This window comes from Orcinus orca, chromosome 1 (genome assembly GCF_937001465.1).
Source record: "Orcinus orca chromosome 1, mOrcOrc1.1, whole genome shotgun sequence".
Classification (NCBI taxonomy): domain Eukaryota; kingdom Metazoa; phylum Chordata; class Mammalia; order Artiodactyla; family Delphinidae; genus Orcinus; species Orcinus orca.
Window position 1 is genome coordinate 170,002,718 of NC_064559.1, and position 27,646 is coordinate 170,030,363.

A 27,646-nucleotide genomic window follows, 5' to 3' on the forward strand; every position below is an offset into this window, starting at 1 on the left:
AGATCCTACATGCCACAACTAAGAGTTTGCATGCCGCAACTAAAGATCCCACATGCCACAACTAAAGATCCCGCATGCCACAACGGAGATCCCACACTGGCAACGAAGATCCCACGGGCCGCAGCTAAGACCTGGCGCAGCCAAATAAATAAATAAATATTAAAAAAGAATTTTTTATTGAAATCTAGTTGATTTACAATGTTGTGTTAGTTTCAGGTGTACAGCAATGTGATTCAGTTATACATATATATATAAATATATATATTCTTTTTCAACATTCTCTTCCATTATAGGTTATTACAAGATATTGAACATAATTCCCTATGCTATACCGTAGGTCCTTGTTGGTTATCTATTTTATATATAGTAGTACGTATATTTTAATCCTAATTAAAACTCCTAATTTATACCCCCGCCTTTGGTAACCATAAGTTTGTTTTCTATGTCTGTGAGTCTTTTCTGTTTTGTAAATATGTTCATTTGTATCATTTTTTTAGATTCCAGATATAAGTGATATCATATGGTATTTGTCTTTGTCTAACTTACTTCATTTAGTATGATAATCTCTAGGTCCATCTGTGTCACTGAAAATGGAATTATTCCATTCTTTTTTATGGCTGAATAATATTCCATTGTATATGTACACCACATCTTCCTTATCCCTTCATCTGTCAGTAGACACTTAGGTTGCTTCCATGTCTTGGCTATTTTAAATAGTGCTGCAGTGAACATTGGGGTGCACTCAGCTTTTCAAATTATGTTTTTCTCCAGATATGTGCCCAGTAGTGGGATTGTATGATCATATGGTAGCTCTATTTTTAGTTTTTAAGGAATCTCCATACTGTTCTCTGTAATGGCTGTACCAGTTTACATTTCCACAAACAGTGTAGGAGGGTTCTTTTTTCTCCACACCCTCTCCAGCATCTTTTATTTGTAGACTTTTTGTTGTTGGCCAATACGCCCAGTGTAAAGTGATACCTCATTGTAGTTTTCATTTGCATTTCTCTAATAATTAGCGATGTTGAGCATCTTTAAATGTGCCTTTTGGCCATTTGTATGTCTTCTTTGGAGAAATGTCTGTTTATGTCTTCTACTCATTTTCTGATTGGGTTGTTTTTTCTTTGATATTGAGCTATATGAACTGTTTGTATATTTTAGAGATTAATCCCTTGTTGGTCACATTGTTTGCAAATATTTTCTCCTATTCCATAGGTTGTCTTTTTGTTTTGTTTCTGGTTTCCTTTGCTATGCAAAAGCTTTTAAGTTTCATTAGGTCCCATTTGTTTATTTTTGTTTTTATTTCCATTACTCTAGAAGACGGATCCAACGAGATACTGCTGCAATTTGTGTCAGAGTGTTCTGCCTATGTTTTCCCCTAGGAGTTTTATGGTTTCAGGTCTTACATTTAGTTCTTTAATCCATTTTGAGTTTATCTTTGTGTATGGTATGGTGTTAGAGAATGTTCTGATTTTTTTAAAAATTTATTTAATTAATTAATTTATTTATGTCTGTGTCAGGTCGTCATTGCGGCACGTGGGCTTCTCTCTAGTTGTGTGTGGGCTTCTCTCTAGTTGCAGCATGTGGGCTTTTTTCTGGTTGTGGTGTGTGGGTTTTCTCTCTCTAGTGGCGTGCGGGCTCCAGAGTGCGTGGGCTCTGTAGTTTGCAGCATGCAGGCTCCCTTGTTGAGGCACATGAGCTCAGTAGTTGTGGTGCGTGTGCTTGATTGCCCTGCGGCATGTGGGATCTTGGTCCCCGACCAAGAATCAAACCTGTGTCCCCTGCCTTGGAAGGTGGATTCTTTACCACTGGGCCACCAGGGAAGTCCTGAGATTGTTTTAATTTCATTCTTTTATTTGTAGATGTCCAGTTTTCCCAGCACCACTTATTGAAGAGACTGTCTTTTCTCCATTGCGTATTCTTGCCTCCTTTGTTGTAGATTAGCTGACCGTATGTGTATGGGTTTATTTCTGGGCTTTCTACCCTGTTCCATTGATCTATATTTCTGATTTTGTGCCAGTACCATACCGTTTTGATTAGCTTTGTTGTATAGTCTAAACTCAGGGAGCCTGGTTCCTCCAGCTCCGTTTTTCTTTCTCAAGATTGCTTTGGCTATTCAGGGTCTTTTGTATTTCCATATAAATTTAAAAAATTTTTTGTTCTAGTTCTGTTAAAAATGCCTTTGGTGATTTGATAGGGATTGCATTGAATCTGTAGATTGCCTGGGTAGTATAGTCATTTTAACAATATTGATTCTTCCAATCCAAGAACATGGTATATCTTTCCATTTATTTGTGTCATCTTTGATTTCTTTCATCAGATACTTACAGTTTTTGGATTACAGGTTTTTTGCCTCCTTAAGTAGGTTTATTCCTGGTATTTTATTCTTTCTGATGCAATAGTAAATGGAATTGTTTACTTAATTTCTCTTTCTAACCTTTCTTTGTTAGTGTACAGAAATGCAATGGATTCCTGTGTATTAACTTTGTATCCTGCGCCTTTACTGAATTCATTGATGAGCTGTAGTAGTTTTCTGGTAGTGTCTTTAGGATTTTTCTATGATAAATGTATGATATGTATGATATCATGTCATCTGCAAACAGTGACAGTTTTACTACTTCTTTTCCAGTATGAATTCCTTTTATTTCTTTTTCTTTTCTTATTGCTGTGGCTAGGACTTCCAAAACTGTGTTGAATAACAGTGGTGAGAGTGGACATCCTTGTCTTTTTCCTGATCTTAGAGGAAATGCTTTCAGCTTTTCACCATTGAGTGTGATGTTGCCTGTGAATTTGTCATATATGGCCTTTATTATGTTGAGGTAGGTCCCTGCTATGCCAACTTTCTGGAGAGTTTTTATCATAAATGGATGTTGAATTTTGTCAAAAGCTATTTTGGCATCTATTAAGCTGATCATACGGTTTTTAGTGTTCTGTTTGTTAATGTGGTGTATCACACTGATTGATTTGTGTATATTGAAAAATCCTTGCATCCCTGGGATAAATCCCACTTCATCATGATATATGATCCTTTTAATGTATTGTTGGATTTGGTTTAATAGTATTTTTTTGAGGATTTTTGTGTTCATCAGTGATATTGGCCTGTAATTTTCTTTTATTTATTTATTTATTATTTTGGCTGCTCCAGGTCTTAGTTGCAGAATGTGGGATTTTCATTGCAGCATGCGGGCTTCTTAGTTGTGGCATGCGGACTCTTAGTTGCAGCATGCAGACTTCTTAGTTGCGGCATGCGAACTCTTAGTTGCAGCATGCATGCGGGATCTAGTTCCCCGACCAGGGATCGAACCTGGGCCCCCTGCATTGGGAGCATGGAGTCTTACCCACTGGACCACAAGGCAAGTCCTGTAATTTTCTTTTTTTGTGGTATCTTCGTCTGGTTTAGGTATCAGGGTGATGGTGGTCTCATAGAATGAGATTGGAAGTGTTCCTTCCTCTGCAATTTTTTCGAATAGTTTCAGAAGGATAGGTCTTAACTCTTCTTTGAATTTTTGATAGAATTCACCTATGAAGCTATCTGGTCTTGGACTTTGTTGGGAGTTTTTCAATCACAGATTCAATTTCAGTGCTTGTATTTGGTCTGTTCATATTTTCTACTTCTTCCTGGTTCAGTCTTCAGAGATTGTACCTTTCTAAGAATTTGTCCATTTCTTCTAGGTTGTCCATTTTATTGGCATATGTTTGCTTGTAGTAGTCTTTTATGGTCCTTTGTATTTCTGTGTTGCCTGTTGTAATTTGTCTTGTTTCATTTCTAATTTTATTGATTTGTGCCCTGTTCCTTTTTTTCTTGATGAGTCTGGCTAAAGTTTTATCAATTTTGTTTATGTTTTCAAAGAACTAGGTTTTAGTTCTGTTGATCTTTTTTTTTTTTTCTTTTGGTCTCTATTTCTGCTCTGATCTTTATGATTTCTTTCCTTCTACTAACTTTGGGTTTTGTTTGTTCTGATTTCTCTAGTTGCTTTAGCTGTAAGGTTAGGTTGTTTATTTGAGATTTTTCTTGTTTCCTGAGGTAAGCTTGTATTGCTGTAGACTTCTCTCATAGAACTGCCTTTGCTGCATCTGTTAGGTTTTAGATCGTCGTGTTTTCATTTTCTTTTGTCTCTAGATATTTTTTTATTTCCTCATTGTCTTCTTCAGTGATCCGTTGGTTGTTTAGTAGCATACTGTTTAGCCTCCATGTGTTTGTGTTTTTTGCAGTTTTTTTCTGTAGTTGATTTCTAATCTCATAGGGTTGTGATTGGAAAGATGCTTGATACAATTTCAGTTTTCTTAAATTTACCGAGGCTTGCTTTGTAGCCCAGCATGCGATCTATCCTGGAGAATGTTCCATGCGCACTTGAGAAAAGAAATCGTAATCTGCTGTTTTTGGATGGAATGTCCTATAAATATCAATTAAATCTATCTGGTCTGTTGTGTCATTTAAAGCTTGTTTCCTTATTTATTTTCATTTTGGATGATACGTCTATTGGTGTAAGTGAGGTGTTAAAGTCCCCCACTATTATTGTGTTACTGTTGATTTCCTCTTTTATAGCTGTTAGCAGTTGCCTTATGTATTGAGGTGCTTCTGTGTTGGGTGCATATATATTTATAATTGTTATATCTTCTTGGATTGATCCCTTGATCATTATGTGGTGTCCTTCCTTGTCTCTTGTAACATTCTTTATTTTGAAGTCTATTTTGTCTGATTTGAGTATTGCTGCTCCAGCTTTCCTCTGATTCCCATTTACAGGGAATACCTTTTTTTATCCTCTCACTTTCAGTCTGTATGTGTCTGTAGATCTGAAGTGGGTCTCTTGTAGATAGCATATATTTGGGTCTTGTTTTTGTATCCCTTCAGCCAGTCTTTGTCTTTTGGTTGGAGCTTTTAATCCATTTTCATTTAAGGTAATTATTGATATGTATGTTCTTACTGCCATTTTGTTAATTGTTTTGGGTTTGTCTTTGTAGGTCTTTTTTCTGCCTTTCCTCTTTTGTTCTCGTCTCTCTTGTGATTTGATGACCTTCCTTAGTGTTGTGCTTGGATTCCTTTTTTCTTACATGTGTGTATATCTATTATAGATTTTTGGTTTGTGGTTACCATGAGGATTCGGTATAGCAGTCTATATATATTTCCATGATTGTTTTAAGTTGCTGATCTTTTTATTTCAAGTGCATTTCAGATATCCTGCTTTTGTATTCTCCTCTTCTCGCAATTTTTGTTTTAGATATCATATTTGTGTGTGGATGATTTCCTACCTTTACTGTAGGTTTGCTTTAACCAGTGAGCTTTCCCATTTCGTAATTTTCTTGTTTCTCATTTTGGCCTTTTCTTTTCCACCTAGAGAAGTTCCTTTAGCATTTTTCATAAAGCTGGTTTGGTGGTGCTGAATTCTTTTAGCTTTCGCTTGTCTGTAAAGCTTTTGATTTCTCCATCAAATCTGAAAAAGAGCCTTGCTGGGTAGAGTATTCTCAGTTGTAGGTTTTTCTTTTTCATTACTTTAAAGGTATCATGCCACTCCCTTCTGGGCTGCAGAATTTCTGCTGAAAAGTCAGCTGATAACCTTATGGGGATTCCCTTGTATGTTATTTGTTGCTTTTCACTTGTTGCTTTTAATATTTTTTCTTTCTCTTTCATTTTTGTCAATTTGATTACTATGTGTCTTGGCATGTTCCTCCTTGGGTTGATGCTGTATGGTACTCTCTGCGCTTCCTGGACTTGGGTAACTGCTTCCTTTCCCATGTTAGGAAAGTTTTCAGCTATTATCTCTTCAGGTATCTTCTCAGGCCCTTTCTCTCTCTTCTCCTTCTGGGACCCCTATAATGTTAATGTTGGTGCATTTGATGTTGTCCCAGAGGTCTCTTAAACTGTTCTCGTTTCTTTTCAGACTTTTTTCTTTATTCTGTTCTGTGGCAGTGATTTCCAACACCCTGTCTTCCAGGTCCCTTATCCATTCTTTTGCCTCATTTATTCTTCTGTTGATTCCTTCTAGTTTATTTTTTATTTCAATTATTGTATTCTTCAACTCTGGTTGTTCTTTATTTTTTCTAATTCTTTGTTGAAAACTTCTTTTAACTTCTCACTTTGTGCATGCATTCTTTTCCTGAGTTCTTGGATCATCTTTACGATCATTGCTCTGAACTCTTTCTTGGGTAGATTGCCTATCTCCACATCACTTAGTTGTTTTTCTGGGGTTTTATCTTGTTCTTTTGTCTGGAACATACTCCTCTGCCATCTCATTTTGTCTAAGGTTCTATCTGTATTTTTATGTATGTGGAAGGTTAGTTATGTTTCTTGACCTTGGAGAAATGGCCCTCTGTAGGGGAGGTCGTATGTGTCCCAGCAGTACACGCCCCCTCTCATCACCCAATGACCAGGGACCAGCTGGTCCCGGGATAGGTTCTGACCTTTGTTTGCAGGCTGAGTTCCACAGGCACTGGGACTGTATTTTTCTTGCTTCTGGTATCTGCCCACTGGTGGGTGAGGCTGGTAAAGCTTCCTGTGGGAGGGGCATATCTCTGCCCGCTGGTGGGTAGAGTTGGATCTTGGCCCTCTGGTGGGCAGGGCCATGTCAAGGGGCGTGTCTGGAGGTGGCTATGGTCTCAGGAAGTCTTTAGGTAGCCTGTCTGTTGATGGGTGGGACTGTGTTCCTGCCCTATTGGTTGTTTGGCCTGAGGCACCCCAGCACTGGAACCTATAGGCTGTTGGGTGGGGCCAGGTCTTGGTGTTAATGTCCCAAGTAAGATGTCAGCCTTCACTCCTGGGTATGTTTGCCACCAGCTTTGATGTCCCAAAAAAGAGTCATAGCCACCACCCACCTCTGCACGAGACCATCCAAGACCAACAGGTAGGTCTGGCCTAGGCTCCTGTGAATTCACTGCATTTGCCTTGGTTCCTGGTAATAAGACCTTGTGTGCATCCTTCAAGAGTGAAGTTTCTGTTTCCCCCAGTCCTGTGGAATTCCTGTGATCAAGACCCGCTGACCTTCAAAGACAAGTGCTCTGGGGGCTCCTCCTCCCGATGCCAGACCCCCAGGCTGGGGAGCCTCTTGTGGGCCTCAGAACTCTCACTCCTGTGGGAGAACTTCTGTGATATAATTATCTCCAGTTTGTGGGTCACCCACCTAGGAGGTATGGGATTTGATTATATCGCAAGTGTGCCCCTCCTACCATCTTGTTGTGATTTCCTCTTTGTCTTTGGATGTAGCATATCTTTTTTTGGTAGTTTCCAGTCTTTTTTATTGATGATTGTTCAGCAGTTAGTTGTGATTTTGGTGTTCTCATGGGAGGAGTGAGCTCAAGGTCTTCTACTCCACCATCTTGTCTTGTTTTCCTCACTGGGTGCTCCAGCAGGAACAGCACAGAGGTCCCAAGAGCGCTGTTACCAGGTCTTGTTAATGTAGCTTGTATACAGTCATCTTTGGTAAACCCTGAGAAAGTAGAGCGTAAACCATGTGGGAGCATTCAGAAAAAGGAAGGCTCTGTGCTGCTATTTAAGAAAAAAACATCCTGGATAAAAGTCAGCATGGCCCTCCTCAGATGTTGGGGCACATACAGGAGCTCTTTTCTCCTGCACATGTGGCCACATGCAGGCATTTGTCCCAAAGCCAAAGTGTATGTTTATTTTTTGAATGGGAATAAATAAAAATGAAGTTAATGAGAAATTCTAATTTGGTTTCTTGAATTACAATATGGATTTTTAAAAAGAGTAACTTCTTATTTCACTAATGAACCAGAACTTGGTTGAACCTGAGTCTTTATGTTTAAGATTTATCTTTAAAAATTCTTAACCAAACCAAATTCTTTCTTTCCTTTTATAGCGTAGATGGGATTTTTGGTCGGTTTACTTTTTTAATTGGAATAAATAAAGTTGAAGTTAGTGAGATATTCTAACTTGTATAACTTCTCTTGCCTTGTGAATCTTTAATGAATGGTCCTTATTTCTTTTCAAATGTAAATGCTTTTTTATATTCTCTGAAACCTAGTGGTTTAATTAAAAATCCATAATCTAGAATATCTTGGAGGTTTTTTCGTTTTTTTTTAACTGAATTTGTAAAGGTCAGGCCTTAGCATGCCTTGGGTGTTCTGGCCACAACTAAAATGACTTTTGAAGACTTACTTTCAGGAATCATTTCTGTAGTTCATAAAATGACTTTTGAGAGGGGCATGTGTGTATGTATACACACAAAAATAAAGTGGATTTAAAAAATAATTTCTATATCCTTGAATGTTGATTTTTTAAAATGTCTGTGACTATTATTGGTATTCTGTTTGCTCATTGATGAATTCTATGATTAGAGAATAAGGATATTGGAAATACATCTTCCTGAGTTTTACTTCTGACTTAGGTTAGGAGAGAGTCTCTGACAGGGCATTAAGGGGACATTTTGCAAATGGGCCAAATTTTCCTCTCTGGTATTTGTTTGAAAACTCAAAATGTATATAAAATTATGGTCTTGGTATTGAACCAAGGGAAGTGACTAATAATCATGTTAAACTTTATTGTTTCCTTTGTTGGGATGAGTTCCACCAGTATGCAGTCCTATTCTATGAAATAGTTCTTTGTTTTATTGAGCCGGAAACCATGGCTTTCAAACTTAAAGGGAAGACCCCTAAATCTAGTAATTTACTATTTGGTAAATGAGCTTATGCTTATGCTTTTTCATAGATTTTTAGAGTTGGACAAGATTTTGTAAATTAGCTCCTCTAAGCAGATCAGTTAGTGGCAGAGCCAGGGCTGAGCCTGGGCCTTCTAGATCATGCTGGGCTTTTTTTTTTTTTTTTTTTTTTGCTGCCTTGGGTCTTTGTTGCTGCATGTGGGCTTTTCTCTAGTTGCCGCGAGCGGGGGCTACTCTTGTTGCGGTGCACGGGCTTCTTATTGCAGTGGATTCTCTTGTTACGGAGCACAGGCTCTAGGCACGCAGGCTTCAGTGGTTGTAGCACGCGAGCCCTAGAGGTGCGTGGGCTTCAGTAGTTGCAGTGCGTGGGCTTTGTAGTTGTGGCTAGCAGGTTCTAGAGCACAGCCTCAGTAGTTGTGGCACACAGGCTTAGTTGCTCCGTGGCATGTGGGATCTTTCCGGACCAGGGATCGAACGCATGTCCCCTGCATTGGCAGGTGGATTCTTAACCACTGCGCCACCAGGGAAGTCCCAATCATGCTGTTTTTGTTTTTTTGTTTATTTGTTTTTTAAAAAATAAACTTTAAATTTTGGAATGGTTTTAAATTTACAGAAAGGTTGCAGATAGAGTACAGAGATTTCCTCAGTACCCTTCACCCCACTTCCCCTACTATTAACATATTACATTGCCATGGTACATATGTCAAAACTAAAACCAACATTGGTACATTACTGTTAATTGAACTCTAGGCTTTAAATGCATTTCACCAGTGTTTCCTTTATGTCCCAGGATCCCTTCTAGGCTACCAGACTACATTTAATTGCTATGTCTACTTAGTCTCTCTAGTCAATGATAGTTTCTCAGTGTTGCTTTTTTTTTTTTTTTAATAACTTTGACATTGTCTAGGAGTACTAGCTGGGTATGTCTGATGTTTTTCTCATGATTAGACTGGGGGTATGGGTTTTTGGAAAGAGTATCACAGATGTAGAATATCTTTCTCGTTGCATTTATCAGGGGTGGGGGGTTACATGATATCCACATGCCTTCACTGGTGATGTTAACCTTCATCACTTGGTTAAGGTGGTGTTCGCCAGGTTTCTTCACTATAATTTCCCTCTTATCTTTCTCTACTCTTTGGAGAGGTAGGCTCATGCTCCTTTTACCTGGTTTCCTGTCTTCCTATCTATCTATTGGTTTTTACATTCTTACTAAGTCTTAAATTTTTCTGTCAGGTTAAGTTCTTAGACTGAAAGTGGTCTAAATTTTTGTCAGTAGCATTTGTTGGATCCTCATTATATGAAGAGTTTTTGGCACTTGGAGATTTATTACACATCTCTCTTTCTCTTTCTCAACATGTTCACATAGCACTGAAATCAACTTTTTACATGTTTGCTGCTTCTGTTGGGTTGTAAAAATGAGAGATCTCGGGGCTTCTCTGGTGGCGCAGTGGTTGAGAATCTGCCTGCTAATGCAGGGAACACGGGTTCGAGCCCTGGTCTGGGAGGATCCCACATGCCCTGGAGCAACTAGGCCCGTGAGGCACAAGTACTGAGCCTGCGCGTCTGGAGCCTGTGCTCCGTAACAAGAGAGGCCGTGATAGTGAGAGGCCCGCGCACAGCGATGAAGAGTGGCCCCTGCTTGCCACAACTAGAGAAAGCCCTCACACAGAAACAAAGACCCAACACAGCAAAAATAAATAAATTAATTAATAAACTCCTACCCCCAACATCTTCTTAAAAAAAAAAAGAGAGAGATCTCTTCACTTCTGTATTTGTAATGCCTAGCACAGTGGCTGCTGGCTAGAAGTTTTGCAGTAAATGTTTTGTTGAACTAAATTGATGAAGGAAACGTGTATTAGTTGGAAAACACAACAAACATCTGATATTTCATCCTAGTTTGCTATTATTAGAAATTAAAACTGGGAGTTCAACTGACTGAGTAGACCAACGAGCAAACAAAACTCCTTAGGAAACTCCTAAAATACTGGTTCTCAAAGCATGGTCTCCTATAAACAACGTCAGCATCACCAGTTAACATATTAGAAATGCAAATTCTCAGGCCGTACCTCAAACCAACTGAATAAGAATCTCTGGGGTTGTGTCAAAAAACCTGTGTTTTAACAAGCCCTCCAGGTGATTCTAATGGCCAGAAATTTGAGAAATACTCCCTAAAAGCATAGAGGATGAAAAAAAATCAAAGAAAGAGAACAGCTAGTGGTAATTAACTGCAACAGTGAATCTAGTCCCCTCTTTCCCTGCTGTCTCTGTCCATGAGTAAGCTTAGGTTTATTTTTGATGCATTTACCTTGAAATCATCAAAAAGATATATGAAATGCTTCTTAGTTAAGTGTCTGTCTCTAACTGTGCAAATGCATTTGCTAGTACATTTCAGTTTAAAAACTAGTTGCTGGCCAGGTTTCAAGTGTTGTACATCATTTGATTTAGTTGCTGTGTCTGTTTCAGTGACATGCTTTGATTAGGATAAAGTACAATATAATAAGAAAACAAACAAAATCATAATTCAACCGTATACTGTTCACTTTTTCTATTTTATTTGGTGGAAAAGTTTTTTACTTCAGTTTTGTCAGGAAAATTATTTTCAAGGCAACATGAACTTAGTAATATATTTTTTTAACTTTGAAAAACTGTGTTGTCTGTTGGCAGCAGATGGCTGACATAGCTTTTTTGCTTCAAGTGTCCACTTTTCCAGGAAATGACTCCCATCTGTAGCAAGAGGAATGCTGACCTTTAATGTGCATGTTAGTCACTTCTTTTAGCTCATTGCCAAGCTAATAACATTACATATATTGTGAATTTGTTTGAAAGTATGAAATAATATTACATATATTGTGAATTTGGTTGAAAGTAGTTTTCTTTCTGGAGTTTCAAGCTTTTGGAAATAGAAAGTTTGTGGGGTTTTTTGTATTTAATAATTAAAAATAATTTTAATAGGTAATACATTCTCGTGGTTCAGAAATCAGTACAATATAAGAAGATATTCAGTGGAAAAAAATGTCAGTCCCATCCTTGCCCTCAACTGCTCCATTTACACCTACTCTATATATTCTTATTTATCCTTCCTTTCTTGTTTATCCTCATAGAATTTCTTAATGAAAACAGATATGAATAATTATTATCCCCTTACCATAAAGGTTACACACTATTATTATACATACACACTGTTCACCACTATACTTTTTTCATGTTAACATAGTATCTTGGATATCTTTTTTTTTTTTTTTTTTGCGTTACTGGGGCCTCTCACTGTTGTGGCCTCTCCCGTTGCGGAGCACAGGCTCCGGATGCGCAGGCTCAGCGGCCATGGCTCACGGGCCCAGCCGCTCCGCGGCATGTGGGATCTTCCCAGACCGGGGCACGAACCCGTGTCCCCTGCATCGGCAGGCGGACTCTTAACCACTGCGCCACCAGGGAAGCCCCTTGGATATCTTTTGACACAGAGGGCTCCATGATTCTTTTTCTGGTCAGCTTTATTAAGGACTACTTTACATACAATGAACTGCATTCAATTTAAGTATATAATTTGATGAGTTTTGACAATTGTATATATCTGTGAAGGTACCACCACAGTTAAGATACAGAATATTTCCCATGGATTTGCTTTTTCTTGGGCAGGTGGGGGGTTGGTTTGTTTGATAGTATTTCATTGTATGGGTATACCATAGTTTTTTAAACCAGTCTTTGCTGATGAGCACTTGGGTGCTAATACAAACAATTCTATAATTAAAAACCTATTTCATACAGCATTTCCTATGTAGGCAGGTAGAGGATATCTGAGGATAGACTCCCAGATGTCAGATTTCTGAGCCAAAAGGGAAATAAGGAATTTGGTAGATGTTGCCAGAGTACCATTCAGTAGTCTTGGTACCAGTTTGAGCTCTCACTAGCAATGTACGAGAGTGCCTGTTTGCCCAGTCTAGCTAACAAATTGTGTTATGAAACTTTGGACCTTTGCCATTAGAAGGAAAATGGTATTTTCATATAGTTTTAACTTGCCATTTTCTTGCGAGTGAAAGTGAGCATATTTTTATAAGTTAAAGGATGGGCCATTTGTGATATATACTTTTCTGTAAAGTATCTGTTAATACTCTTAGCCTATTTTCCTACTGGATTTTGTGGTTTTCTTCTGTTAATATCTAAGTATTCTTTATATATTAGGGAAGTTAATTCTTTCTTTGCAAATATTTTTTTCCCCAGGTTGTTTTCTTTTGACATTACAAGACCTTTACTTGAAGGGTGTGTGTCTAAGTTTTTACTGCTTAGGATATCTTCCTAAAAGTTGCTTAGTTTTGATTTATTTCCTTTTCTCCGTCCTTCCTTTCATCTCTCCCTCTTTTCCTCTTTCTTTCCTTCCCAGCCTAATTTCTTAATAAAAGGATTTGAGGCAACTTGAAGATGCTTTTTTCTTGAGCAATAATCAGTTCGTGGGTGGTTGTTGTTAAATGATTTTAATATATATGACCCTGGTTCATCTGTTTTGAAGGCCATGTTTTTGGTATACTGCGCATTGGAGAAAGAACCTGTGCCAGTGTCCTTGCCTCCAGCCTTGGTGCCACCTTCTAAGAGGAAAACGGTCAGTATATCAGGCTCTGTGCGGTTGATCTCCTCTTCAACATCAGCCAAGGAACCTTATCACTCCTTACCACGTGTAGGCATTTTACCTACCAAAGCACTGTTAAGACAGGTATAGATTTATCAGTGTTAAAGGACTATTTTTAAAAAACAAAATGCATGGCATTTAACAGTTGATTGCTTGATGAAGATAGAAGGAGCAATCAAAGGGATCAAAAATTCAGAGCTCCCTCTGGTTGAACCTATATAGTGTGATGTCCTAGAGAAGACAATCCTCTCCTGCATTTGGCCTTACTTAGGTCATATGGATGTTTCATTGGCTTTGCCTTGATCTACCTGGAATTAAAGTTGGAGAAAGAAGATGCTCCATGTTAATCTGGCATGCTTGCCCTGGCAAAGTGAATAGATGTTTTGTTTGTTTAATCTCTAGTTAACTCTTGATTCTTTGGGATCAAATTTTCCAATTTGGGGTTGTTCAAGGCCTTTTTTTTCCTACAACCTGCTTCTTGTTAGGTTGAGTAAAGGAAAATAATGACAGAATATGCAGATCAGCCAGTTTGGCTACAGTTAAGAACGGGGAATGAAACTATAAAAAAATGGAGATTTAGAATTATCTGAATCTTTTGTTTATGTAGACTCTCCTAGTTACGCATCTTAATGTGGTCATTCATAAGTCAAGAGTTAACTGTGCTTGAATTTACTCATTACTTAAAAAAAAGTAAAATGGACATCTTTAAGTACAGTCCCTATAGCTAACCTGTATTTTTATTCTGTAATTTTCTCTTCATCACAGCATTTCAATTGGGGTGTGATGGAAGTGACACACTGTTGCTATAGTTAGTGGGGTAGAATTGCACAGAATTTGTGAAAGTTACTGTCATGGGCTGAAAGAGGGACACTTCAAAGTTTGTTTCATTTTGGTGGAAATACTATATATATATTTTTTTCCTGTAGTGGGTTGTATCCCCTGCAGAAAAAGCTAAATATGATGAAATCTTCTTGAAAACTGATAAAGATATGGATGGATTTGTGTCTGGATTGGAAGTCCGTGAAATCTTCCTGAAGACAGGTTTACCTTCTGCCTTACTAGCCCATATTTGGTAAGACTTAATATTTAAGTGATTTAAAAAACAAATATGGTTTTGTATCAACTCTAGTTTTGTAGATTCTTATTTTTAGGCATTTGTAAGTAGGACAGTTTTTGTTTAGAATTCTTTGTAGAGAAAAATTTAAGTCTGATGATTTCTTCTGGATAGTGGACAAAAGCTTGAGAATGGGTTACCTATAGTTTTATTAGATTGACAGTGTCAGTTAATGGTTACTAGAATGTTAAAATCCAGCATTGGTTTATATCAGCTAATTAAACTTCAGTTTTTAAGAGAGAATCCAAAATTCTGAAATTTATACAATATAAAACAAATCCAGAATCTTCAAGGTATACTTGTATAATTCTTTCTGTAGGGTATATGTATACTTTTATACCTTTACGTGGGAACTATACACTTGGTCCTTAAAAAATGACAAACTTTAGTGTCTCTAATGAATTTCACATTAAATGAGATAATATAATGAAAATGCTTTTTATAGTGTTTCTGCTGCCAATCCACCTGACTATACTGAGATTAGTTATCATGAGGTTTTCAAGGGGCAGCAAACATCAGAAGTGAAACCATATAGTTGCAAAGAGGAACTTAGAAAAGAACAAAGGACAGCAGATCTGCTTTAAAAGGAACAAGAACCCAAGGCTGGGAAAGATTAAATATATGTAGCTAGTGATAGCTGCCACTTTCAAGTGCCTAGGCTAGGCACTATGCTGAATAAATGGCAGCTGTCATGGGTTTGCCATTATGCCCAGACTTTTTATGTACTTTGTCTTTAATTCTCACAGTAACCTTGCAAGATAGGTGTAATCTCCACTTTATAGATGAAGAAACTAAGGCTTGGAGAGGTTAAAAAATATGGCCAATGTCACAAGAAGAAATAAGTAGAAAAGCTGGAATGTAAGGTTTCTTTGACACCATAGCCCATAGTCTTTTAATCAGGCCACATTGGTTTTCAATGAATCAAACAGATCAGGACTTTAGAAAGCTGACCTTAAAAACAAAAGGCGGGGGAGGGGGGAAGCAAATAGAATAAAACATTTGCTGTTTCTCTTCAAGTGATTTTTGTAAAGGTTTCCAGATTGCTGCCTTCTCTCCACACGTGATCTCCATTTGCAGCTGTTATTTTTCTTTGATGGTGATCCTGACATCCTCCTACTTCAAAAGTTGTAGGAAACAAGCCGACATGGAGTATTTTGCTTGTTTTAGAATCATTCTAATGCCACTGACGAACCAAATTTATTGAAACTTAGGTTTCATTTTTAACATGTTTTAATGTTGAAAATGTTGGGAGTAGAGAATGTTGGAATTCTTTGGCCCACCACAGCTTTTACTCCGTAGCGGTTCTGGAAATTGGTAAGAAAGCACAGAGCAAACCCAAATTAGAGGACCCTGCTCAGCACCAAGGTGAACAGTCTCTTTTTCTTACCATTTTAGCCAATAACTCTCTTCTAACATTTTAGTGAGTTTTTGGCTAGCCATAAGTTGGTATGACTTTATTTTTTAATTCAACTGGTGATTATTTCAAAGCTACATAGTCATATTAATTTTCCCCTGGATTTTTAGAATGGTAATTGTGACATTTACATACTGTTCTTTTTGTTTATTTGTACAGGGCATTATGTGACACAAAGGACTGTGGGAAGCTTTCAAAAGATCAGTTTGCCTTGGCTTTTCACTTAATCAATCAAAAGTTAATAAAGGGCATCGATCCTCCTCACATTCTTACTCCTGAGATGATTCCACCATCAGATAGGGCCACTTTACAAAAGGTAAGACAACTTAAGAGAAAACCTTAATGCATTAACAGAAAAGAACAAATGCTATGCCAGGTGACAGAATCGATTTGTATGGAATAGTGGAGAAAATGTATCTGGCTAGAAACAGAGCAGTATACTGTTTACGGTTTAATTTGTGCCTATGAATATGTTGGAATACCTTGTATGATATCCTTGGGCTACAGCTCATTTATCCCACCATTCATTACACATATGACAACCATACTTTCCAGTCTTAAAACTGGAAAATGTGGTCTTGTTTTTCCCCCGTGGATATGTAAATTAATTTTTATGAATAGAGTGTAAATTTTAAATGAAACCTATAAGAATTAAATTACTGCATTTCATTTGATAATTCACTCTTGGAGAAAACAATACAGATTTGAAAACAAAATCTAGGAGATTATGATTGCTTTTTGTCAATTTTACATTAAAAAAAAGAAAAGAAAAACTTGTTGAGGAAAAGTCTGTGTGGTTTTCACCATATAGATGACCCTCTATTCCTGAGCATACAACCGAATTTCATATCTGAACAGCTAGAAACAGGTTTTAGCTACTTTTGGTTCTGGCCAGCAGTGGGAATTTTCAAAACTACATGTTTCAGTAATGCTGTACCTTGATTTTTCTCTTCTCATCTAGAAACCCTTCCTAATATTGTGGTTTATAATATCTTGGCCTTATAATAGAGCTTTAAAAGGACTTGCATGCTCTAGTGGCTGTTTGCCGTCCATACTTTGTGTCTTTAAGTATCTTGTGACCTACAAAGTAACCATGGATGTGGTGATTCTTCAGAGTTACCTATATAGGAGTGGTCACATATTTGGTATCAGGAGAGTTCTCTTTAAAATGTCAGTAGAATGTCTTGCATTAATTTTGTCACATAGGTTAAAAAAATCCCATTTTAACAAATCTAGTAACAGTCAAAATTGGATTTTTTTCCTAAGTCAACTAAATGGAAATTTATAGCCACTAAATATAGAAGTTACATATAAGAGTTTTTATTCTTATTTTCACATTAAGTAACTACTTGATTTTATCTGCTTTGTGAGTGTTTTGGGGGGACCATTTTGTGAATTTCTGAGATTTCTTTTGATGTAGAACGTGGGTTCCCTAAGTTGTAGAGAAGGCTAAAAGTGATGCCACCCAGAAAGATAAAGGTTACAAATTTGTATTTATGCCCCCTGCTCAGTTATGGAACACTGTGTTGTTTCATCTTCTTTCACATATGTAGACTGCTTTTTTTCCTTGCTGCCTTCATTTTATACCCACTGAGTCTCCCACCAACACAAAATACACATACAGCAGAACTTTCTGAAGCAAATTGTTTGTTCATTGAAGTCTCTGTAACATTAGTAGGCACTTTGAGTTGCATCTGCTATACAGAATTTTCAATTAAGTAGATTTACTGAAGTCCATTCACTAGAGCATAGATACTTATGTCCATGTCAGATATCAGTATTATTCATTAAAATGGGATTTTATCACTGTTGTCCTATCTATAAACCAAAAATTTTAACCTTAAAAATTAAAATTTGCATTTGTTTTGTCTTTCAAATAATCTCTTTTCTCTTTATAATCTAATTTTTTTAGAACTGCATTTTTTTTGCAGCTTTGACTAATCCTTTTTTGAATGTTGCTTTCCTTTCTGTGTTTTTTCTAGTTTGGACTATTTTTTCCATTCTGCAGCACTCTGCTTTTCGCCTTTCTTGTACTGTCAGTTTCTTAACTCTACTCTCTCAAGGTTAGAGCTTTACTTTATGCCTTTTTTAGCATTACGGTTTTTGGTTTACAAGATAACATTTTGAAATTAGAGGTTGTTTATGCCTCAAAGTTAATGCAGAGAAAATAGCTAAACAGCATGCTTTTGTCACATGTCTGTCACTTGGTCCTTGTGTGCATTTTAACTTGCCTTCCCTAAGCTCTCTGATCCACTTAAAATCACCGAAGTGGAATTTTTGTGTAATACACAAAACAGGGTGAGAGAAAATATTTTGCAAGAAGGGGACATGGTACATTTTTCTTCATATGCCCTTCTTATACTTTATATACTGTTAGCCGAACTTTTTCTTTGCTTCCTGATTGCATGTTATTTTATTGCTCTAGAACAGGAGTTTAATTTTTGTGTCAGCAATTGAGAGTGACACAAGTACACTTATCAATACCAACTAAGTACACTAATCTTCATTCTGGAGTCATCTATGGTATTACCATATAACTTGTTTGAAATTAAACTTATTTGTCTCACTCTTCTTATTTGATGATATTTTTAATAGGGAAAGACTGTCAAATGTGAGTCACTTTTTTTGAGTTAGAGTGACAGAACAGGTATGGGAGTCCTGAGTTTCTTGGTTTGCTTGCACCTCTGATAGCAAATTTCTCAGTAGCACTTATGGGATGTAAGTTACTCTTGGTGATAAAAGTGAGACTAAGTGCTAATTTTTCATTTTGTTCGCCTTTCAAATTGTCTGGCCAGGCTTAATTAGCTCATAAGTCAAGTTTGGGCAGAGTTAAAATCCTAGTAAATACTTGTCACATTCAGAAACCCACTTTAAAATTTCTGACTTTTTAGAATGATAAGGGTCTATGTGTCAGTGAAACACATAATAGTAAAACATAGTAAGAGGCATATTTGGTACAAATCTGTAATTAATATAAAATTGAGAATAGCGTTAATTGAATCCTAACGGATGAGTTTTGGTATTGATAGTCAAAACAAAACAAAACAAAACATATGAGGACGGTTATGCAGTATAGCATAAAGAAATATAGAAGGAATTATTTGCCACATTTTATTGATGTACCTGTTTATCAAGTTGGCTTTTAGGGTAATGGTTTCGTTTACCTAAATGATCTTAATATGCAGGTGCCAAGGGGCATAATGTGAAATAGCACTTGAATTTGATTAGAAGTCTCCTGATCAATATCGCCTATTAGCTAGCTGGGTTCAACTTTAAGCAAGTCATTTAATATGTTTCTTTAGCTCTAAAATGGGGTTAATAATAATATCTGCCCTACCTACAGACCAGTTTTCAGATTAGTACTTAGTAAATTTGTAAACCATTATATAAATGTGAGCAGATAGGTTACTGTGAACTTTTAGGTTTCTTCTTCTGTTGTGCAAGTTGGTGACATACCTTAAGTTCACAGCAACATAAGTATAATACTAAGTTTTATGTTCTGCTAATAAGGTCCTCAATATATCTTAGTTTTACATGTTTAGGCCTCAGTTTTAACATTTCCTAATGATGATCATCCTGTTATTTGTCAGTTTCGTTGTAGCGTTGGGTGTAGGTCAGGTGTTTGAAGGAGCAGTTATCTTTTTGCCTTGACTTCAGCCAGCTATATAAGGCATCAAAAATGGTTCACAAAGGGGACTGAGCCAGGGTGGAAGCAAGTCATTGGGAGCCTTTCCAACTTTCAAGAGCATATTCTGTTGAGGAAGTTAAGTATAATAATAGCTTACATTTATAAAATATCATAAAGTTTGTAGAGGGACTTCATATGCAATATTTATTTAATTTTTAAAGAGGGCAGGGCAGAGATTATTTCCCTGTTTTGCAGTGAAGATCATGCAGCTAGTAAAACAGCAGAGCCCAGAATAAACCCAGCTAGGTTTTCTAAATACAAATACCATTCAGAGACTAATTTTGATACCTCCATTATTGAAAGAAAACAATATGTAAAGGATGTCATATAAGACAGTTTCATGTATGGTGATATTAATATTTACTATGGAACATGCTGAGCGGTTGGTTTTACTTTAAATAGACACTGAAAGTATTTAATAAAAGTAAATACTTCTTGAATTAAATAAAATCAACCACCATTTACTTAATACAAATACAAATAAATCACAATTCACCTCCCCAAGAAATTTATGCTTCAGTGGAGGAATTAGTTTATAAATCTGATATCTGCTTTACTGCAACATTCTAGACAGGCTAAGATCACACGACGAAGACATTGGGATCTCAAGTGGTGGTATATATTACAGAACAACAGGTTTTAGAGAGTTTAAGGGAAAATGTCTTAGTATATAACTGCCTGTGTGTGTGTGTGTGTGTGTGTGTGTGTGTAAAATTGCACTAGATAGGGTTTTCTTAAGTGAATTAAAAGTGTTAGTAATACCATAAATTATGTATCCATATAGTGCTTTTAAACATTTTTAATGCTTTGCCGCATGGAATTTTATAGTAATAATGTTATAATTGTGAACTCTTTGTTTTTAGAACATCATAGGATCAAGTCCTGTCGCAGATTTCTCTGCTATTAAGGAGCTAGATACCCTTAACAATGAAATAGTTGACCTACAGAGGTATGTAAAGTAAAATTATACCTGATTATATAAATACATCCACACACTCTGTTTCTAATGTATATCTTGGGTAAGTACTACTTTATTTGGTTAAGTACTATGGTTCTTAAAATGGGAATCGGTGTACCTTATTAAATCTAAGGCAAATAGAAAGCCCAGAGATAAACCCATGCATATATAGTCACCTAATTTATGACACAGGAAGCAAGAACATACAATGGAGAAAAGACAGCCTCTTCAGTAAATGGTGCTGGGAAAACTGGACAGCTACATGTAAAAGAATGAAATTAGAACACTACCTAACACCATACACAAAAATAAACTCCAAATGGATTAAAGACCTAAATGTAAGACCAGACACTATAAAACTCATAGAGGAAAACATAGGAAAAACTCTCTGACATAAACCACAGCAAGATCTTTTTTGACCCACCTCTTAGAGTAATGAAAATAAAAACAAAAATAAACAAATGGGACCTAATGAAACTTAAAAGCTTTTGCACAGCAAAGGAAACCATAAACAAGATGAAAAGACAACCCTCAGAATGGGAGAAAATATTTGCAAACGAAGCAGCAGACAAAGGATTAATTTCTGATATATACAGACAGCTCATGGAGCTCAATATCAAAGAAACAAACAGTACAGTTAAAAAATGGGCAGAAGACCTAAATAGGCATTTCACCGAAGAAGACATACAGATGGCCAAGAGGCACATGAAAAGATGCTCAGCATCACTAATTATTAGAGAAATGCACATAAAAACTACAATGAGGTATCACCTCACACTAGTCAGAATGGCCATTATCAAAAAATCTAGAAACAGTAAATGCTGGAAAGGGTGTGAAGAAAAGGGAACCCTCCTGCACTATTGGTAGGAATGTAAATTGATACAACCACTATGGAGAACAGTACGGAGGTTCCTTAAAAAACTAAAAATAGAACTACCATATGACCCAACAATCCCGCTACTGGGCATATACCCTGAGAAAACCATAATTCTAAAAGAGACATGTACCACAATGTTTACTGCAGCACAGTTTACAATAGCCAGGACATGGAAACAACCTAAATGTCCATCGACAGATGAATCGATAAAGAAGATGTGGCACATGTATACAATGGAATATTACTCAGCCATAAGGCGGAACAAAATTGAGTTATTTGTAGGGAGGTGGATGGACCTAGAGTCTGTCATACAAAGTGAAGTAAGTCAGAAAGAGAAAAACAAATACTGTATGCTAACACATATATGGAATCTAAAAAAAAAAAAAGGGTTCTGAAGAACTTACCAGCAGTACAGGAATAAAGATGCAGACATAGAGAATGTACTTGAGGACACAGGGAGGGGGAAGGGTAAGCTGGGACGAAGTGAGAGAGTGGCATGGGCATGGACATATATACACTACTAAATGTAAAATAGATAGCTAGTGGGAAGCAGCCACAGGGAGATCAGCTCGGTGCATTGTGACCACCTAGAGGTGTGGGATAGGGAGGGTAGGAGGGAGACACAAGAGGGAGGAGATATGGGAATATATGTATATGTATGGCTGATTCACTTTGTTATAAAGCACAAACTAACACACCATTGTAAAGCAATTATTCTCCAATAATGTGTTTAAAAAAAGTAATAAATAAATCTAAGGCAACCTTTAACTGCAGGATGCACTATTATGTAGCACTGAAAAAAGAAAAAACCACTGCCAAATAAACAATGGCATTCCAACAACTATAAGGTACTATTTGATTTTGGACAATGAAATAGGTATCAGTATATCTTGGAATGAATGGAGTACAGTTTTTTTTTTGAAGTTTTTTAAAAATTTATTTTTGTTGAAGTATAGTTGATTTACAATGTTGTGTTAGTTTCAGGTGTACAGCAAAGTGGTTCAGTTATACATATATATACCTATTCTTTTTCAGATTCTTTTCCCTTATAGGTTATTACAAAATATTGAGTGTAGTTCCCTGTGGTATATAGTAGGTGCTTGTTGGTTATCTATTTTATATAGAGTAGTGTGTATATGTTAGTCCCAAACTCCTAATTTGCCCCTCCCTTTCCCCTGAAATACAGTTTTCCTCCAACTTCAGGCACTTGAATAACAATAGGAAAAAATTATTATTTAATACATTGTATGGAAGGTATGTTAAATGCAGACACCATGCCAAGAGCTTTCATAACTTGTTATCTCATTTGATCCTCACAAAAACCTTGTAACTTGAGATAGATATTACTGTTCTGTTTTATAGGTACAGAGTTAAGATGCTTTGAGAGGTTATTTTACCCAAAGTCATACAAACCTGTAAGCAATAGAACTAATACCTAATCTCAGGACTGCTTGATTTGGAGTTTCTTTTTTATACTCACGTACTGTGTAGAAACAGGCTTGCATACAATTAGATTTGAATCTAAATACAGCAGGTCCTATTGGTATTTCCTAATTCCCTTGTTCCCTAGAAACTTTTTATAGTAATACTCATTGTAAAAATGACCTCCTAAAATTACTTTTTAAAAAGTGAGACCATTTTTCCATCTACAGGGCATTGGATTTAAATATCATTTTACTTACACAAACATTTTTTTTTAACCTTCACAACACTTTAAAGCAGATAATGGCTGATACTTTATTTTGTTGATGATACTGAGACATAAGGGGATTAAATGATTTAGCTGGGTTATATGGCAAGAACTTGGGAAAGATCTTTCCTCATCCATGAGACTACATTGAGATTATTGTAGAGAAACTTAATTATGATTTTTTTCAGTTGCAAGAAAGAACTCAACCCAGACTAAGTGAGAGTGAATTTATTTACTTGTGGAACTAAGACCTCCTAGGGGTAGGGATGGCTTAAAGCATAGCTTCGTACTGGAGATCAAATGACATAATCAGTTCTCTTGCTCTCTCCATTTCTTGTTTCCACTTCCACTGCATGGTTCCATTCTCAGATAGGCTTTCCTGTTATGTTGTCAAGGGGGTTATTGCACATCTGAGTCTCATGTACCTATTATTTCAGATCTAGTGGAGTTACTCTCTTGTGGCGGTTCCTGAACAAATCCTAAAATTCAATCTGATTGGACTGGTTTAGGGTCCTACCTACTGAAACAGTCAGTGGCCAAGGTTGTATTGTTTGCTGATTTGTCATGAGCTCTGTCCTGGGTTGCAGGGTTGGGGTGGGGGCGGCTAGTTTGCCACCGAGACCACATGGAGGAGGGGGTATCCCCACATGAAAATTCTGCCAGAAGGAGGAATGAATTCTGAGACTAAATGTCTATAGAAAGCAGTATAGCTTCAAATCCACAGTAATTTCAGTGATCGCCCTTAGTATCATCTGCCAATTTGAACAGTATGTCTTGACATTTTGTAACCTTAGTCTGGGCACCTTTTTAAACGGGATTGTTTAGTTTTGACTTATCTGCCTTCTACTGAATTCTACCAAAGTCTATTTCCAGCTCAAAAATTGGCCTTTGCCTATTACATAAAGCTTTTAGTATTGGAATCAAAAAACAAACAAACGAAAACAAACCCTTGGAGATTACATAATCCAATTTCTTTTTTACTCGTGGGGGAAAAAATCAAAGTCATACATCAGGTCAGCAAAAGTGCTGGCTGGCACCCAAACCTGGTTGTATAGTTCTAGTTCTACATTTTTTTCTATTATATAAGACAGCTTTTCATTAAGATTTAGAACATTTTTACTTTGGTTTGAAAAAAAAGTAAATATTTGATTACTCAGTCTATAATGGTGTATAGACTTCATTTCATATGGTCTATAATGGTCCATTAGCATTTTTGCTTGCCTTATGAGAATGTGCATTTAATAGTAGCTAGATTTGGGGCTTCCCTGGTGCCACAGTGGTTGAGAATCTGCCTGCCAATGCAGGGGACACGGGTTCGAGCCCTGGTCTGGGAGGATCCCACATGCCCCAGAGCAACTAGGCCCGTGAGCCACAACTACTGAGCCTGCGCATCTGGAGCCTGTGCTCCGCAACAAGAGAGGCCGCGATAGTGAGAGGCCCGCGCACCACGATGAAGAGTGGCCCCCGCTCGCCGCAACTAGAGAAAAATCCTTGCACAGAAACAAGGACCCAACACAGCCAAAAATAAATAAATAAATAAATAAATTAAAAAAATAGTATCTAGATTTGAAAATACTTGTCATCTGTGCCTCTCAAGCCTATGAAAATAGACACATACCCCAGTATTCTAGGGCTTGTTTGATTTCAACAGTAGTTATTTTACTCATGAAATGTTTTCGTAATGAGTTTTAATAGGAAGTAGAGCATCGTACATAAAATGTTCTTGCTGATACAAACACTTGTAATACAATAAGTCCCCTACATATGAACCTTCAAGTTGCGAACTTTCAAAGATGTGAACATGTCTTCACATGTCCAGTCGCATAAGTTAGTTCACGTGTCTGGTGTACATTGACACGTGTGTGCATCCTCTACAAGTGGTTGTGCTTTTGTGTACTTTACAGTACTTATAGAGTACAGTAGTACAGTATCTTTACTTCAAGCCCAGGATGTCTGGAAGCAAGTGTAAAAGCAGCAGTGATGTAGCTGGTACTGCCAACAGCCCCTGTATTCCAGCTGTTGTACTACTGTACTTTTCAAGGTACTGTACTGTAAGATTAAAAATGTTTTATTTTTCGTGTTTTTTTTTGTTTTTTATGTATTATTTGTGTGAAAAGTATTATAAACTTGTTATAGTACAGTACTGTATAACCGATTGTGTTAGTTGGGTACCTAGGCTAACTTTGTTGGTCTTACGAACAAATTGGACTTTAATGTATGTGCTCTCGGAATGGAACTTGTTCGTATGTAAGGGACTTACTGTATTAGTTACATTTTGATAAACTGAGCTTTCACTAACTTCTAGTTACCATAATGTCAAGTTGTACTAGTGGCAGTCTTATATAGTGAATTACAGCTAAACACATAAAAAAAAATCTAACATTTTGTGACTGTCTTATTAAGAAAATCATAGTGCTTCAAAACCTTATTAAGTTTTAAATTGTAGTCACATTTTATAAATGTGTAATACGTTTATACTTGACCCTTGTGAAAATATTTTCCCTAGGCTTTTATTTTAGGTCAAATCTACAGTGTAGGCAAACCTCCATCATCTGTCAACTTCAGTAATGTCATAATAAGGCTCATCTACCCATGCTAAAATTATGGTTGTTAAAATTCAGTTTTGTAAATGGTTGTATTAAGTCACTACCACCAAGTCTATAACACATTACGTTATAAACCTTGGCTTTTGTTACTGTGAATGACTATTTTTTCTGTGCAATGGTATTACTCTTTAGCCTTTAAGTCTTTTATTAATATATCAGGCAGTGACGTGTGTAACTACAAAATAGGAAAAAAGAATTTAAACATTTTATTTGTGGCTTTTACTAAATTGTCATCTGACAGAAGATTAGCTCCTTCTTATTTGTTTGGTTTTCAGATGAAGATATTTAATTTTAGTCCAGGGATCAAACCTGCAAATAAACGATGCACATAATATGGTACTGTAATGAGAATGTAATGAATATGGTGCTTTACAAGATTTGCTTTTTCCCCCTCAGTGATGGTTATAATACATACTCATAAAAATTTGGAAAACACAGAAAAGCATAATGAAGAAAGGAATGTTTATTTTATTTTATTTACTTATTTACTTTTGGCTGCGTTGGGTCTTCGTTGCTGCACGCGGGCTTTCTCTAGCTGCGGCAAGCAGGGGCTACTCTTCGTTGTGGTGTGCGGGCTCTAAGCTCACAGGCTTCAGTAGTTGTGACATGCGGGCTTAGTAGTTGTGGCTCACGGGCTCTAGAGCACAGGCTCAGTAGTTGTGGAGCACAGGCTTAGTTGCTCCGTGGCATGTGGGCTCTTCCCGGACCAGGGCTTGAACCCGTGTCCCCTGCATTGGCAGGTGGATTCTTAACCACTCTGCCACCAGGGAAGCCCCAGGAATGTTTCTTAGAATAATAATTTGTTCTGAGCGTTGAAAATCAATGGAGATATAAAAAACTATATATAACCTCAAGAGTTGGTTGGGTAAAGAATGTTCTTTGTTATCAGTCAGAAAATGAGATGTTTTCTTCCCTAGTTCACCAAATTGTTTCTAGTTGAAAATATAGGACATTGGGAGCTTGAGGCAGGATGACTTTCTGTCATTTGTCTCTTTAAATTTTTTATATGATTCCTTCAACATTTGTTATATAGGGATTTAATTATATAGATCAGATTAAATTAGTATAATATTTTTAACTTAAGGGAAAGCAGTGGTTTTAAAATAATCTTATCAAATACCTGGATCTCTCACCTGAGCTGAACACCTACATTTTTCATTGCCCAACTAGTGTTTTCATCTGAATGTTCAGTAGGACCTGACTTCCTAATTTTCCCCTGACCACTGTCCTTGTCTCTTTTATTTCCCTTTCTCAGTGACATCACCATTTATTGTCACTCAAGCTAGAAACCTGAGATTTTTCTTCTCATTTTTATTCTTCTGTTTTTGAGATGCTTCTTGAAATCATTCCTAGCTCTTCATCTCCTTTGCCTGATCAACTCCTCATCCTTCAGATCTCACCTTAGATGTTATTTCCTCTGGAAGCCTTCCCCTTCCCAACCCTCATACCTATCAAATCTTATTTAAGAGCCTATCTTACATAGTTTTTAAAATTTACACTTGTCATAGCATAATTGTCTGTTTTATTTGGATATCTCACTAGACTATGTACTTCTTAATCATAGGGACTATTTGCTTGCTCACTGTTAATCCCTACTGCTTAGCTTATGTAATAGATACAATATATATAGCTTACATAATAGATATATAAAGAAAATAATTTGTTCAGTGTTGTTGAAATCTGTCCTGTCCTTTCTGCTTTTTCTGTCTAGTTTTAGCCCTTACCTCAGTTCACTTTCCTGAGTATGGCGTAAAATCTCTTCCTTTGCGGTGCTCTCTTGGCATCCTGACCATTCTTCTGTCTTAGCTACTTCCCACAATAAAGTAGGATCATCTCCCACTTTGATAATGTAAAGCAGCAGTCCCCAGCCTTTTTGGCACCAGGGACCGGGTTTTGTGGAAGACAGTTTTTCCACGGACCCAGGGTGGGGGGTTAGGGGGGATGGTTTTGGAATGATTCAAGTGCATTACATTTATTGTGTACTTTATTTCTATTATTATTACATTATAATATGTAAGGAAATAATTATACAACTCAACATAATGCAGAATCAGTGAGATCTCTGAGCTTGTTTT

At 36.9% G+C, this 27,646-nt stretch overlaps 1 protein-coding gene across 5 annotated transcripts in view; it reads left to right on the forward strand.

Annotated features, from left to right (window-relative positions):
- EPS15 (epidermal growth factor receptor pathway substrate 15) overlaps positions 1-27,646 on the forward strand; it is a 162,216-nt gene that overhangs the window by 52,126 nt on the left and 82,444 nt on the right. For all 5 annotated transcript variants that reach the window (XM_033435540.2, XM_049700072.1, XM_033435542.2 and 2 more), the window contains 4 exons: positions 13,108-13,197; positions 14,151-14,296; positions 15,912-16,068; positions 20,304-20,389. In XM_033435540.2, coding sequence (XP_033291431.1) covers positions 13,108-13,197; positions 14,151-14,296; positions 15,912-16,068; positions 20,304-20,389 — 479 coding nt within the window. The remainder of the gene's footprint in view (positions 1-13,107; positions 13,198-14,150; positions 14,297-15,911; positions 16,069-20,303; positions 20,390-27,646) is intronic.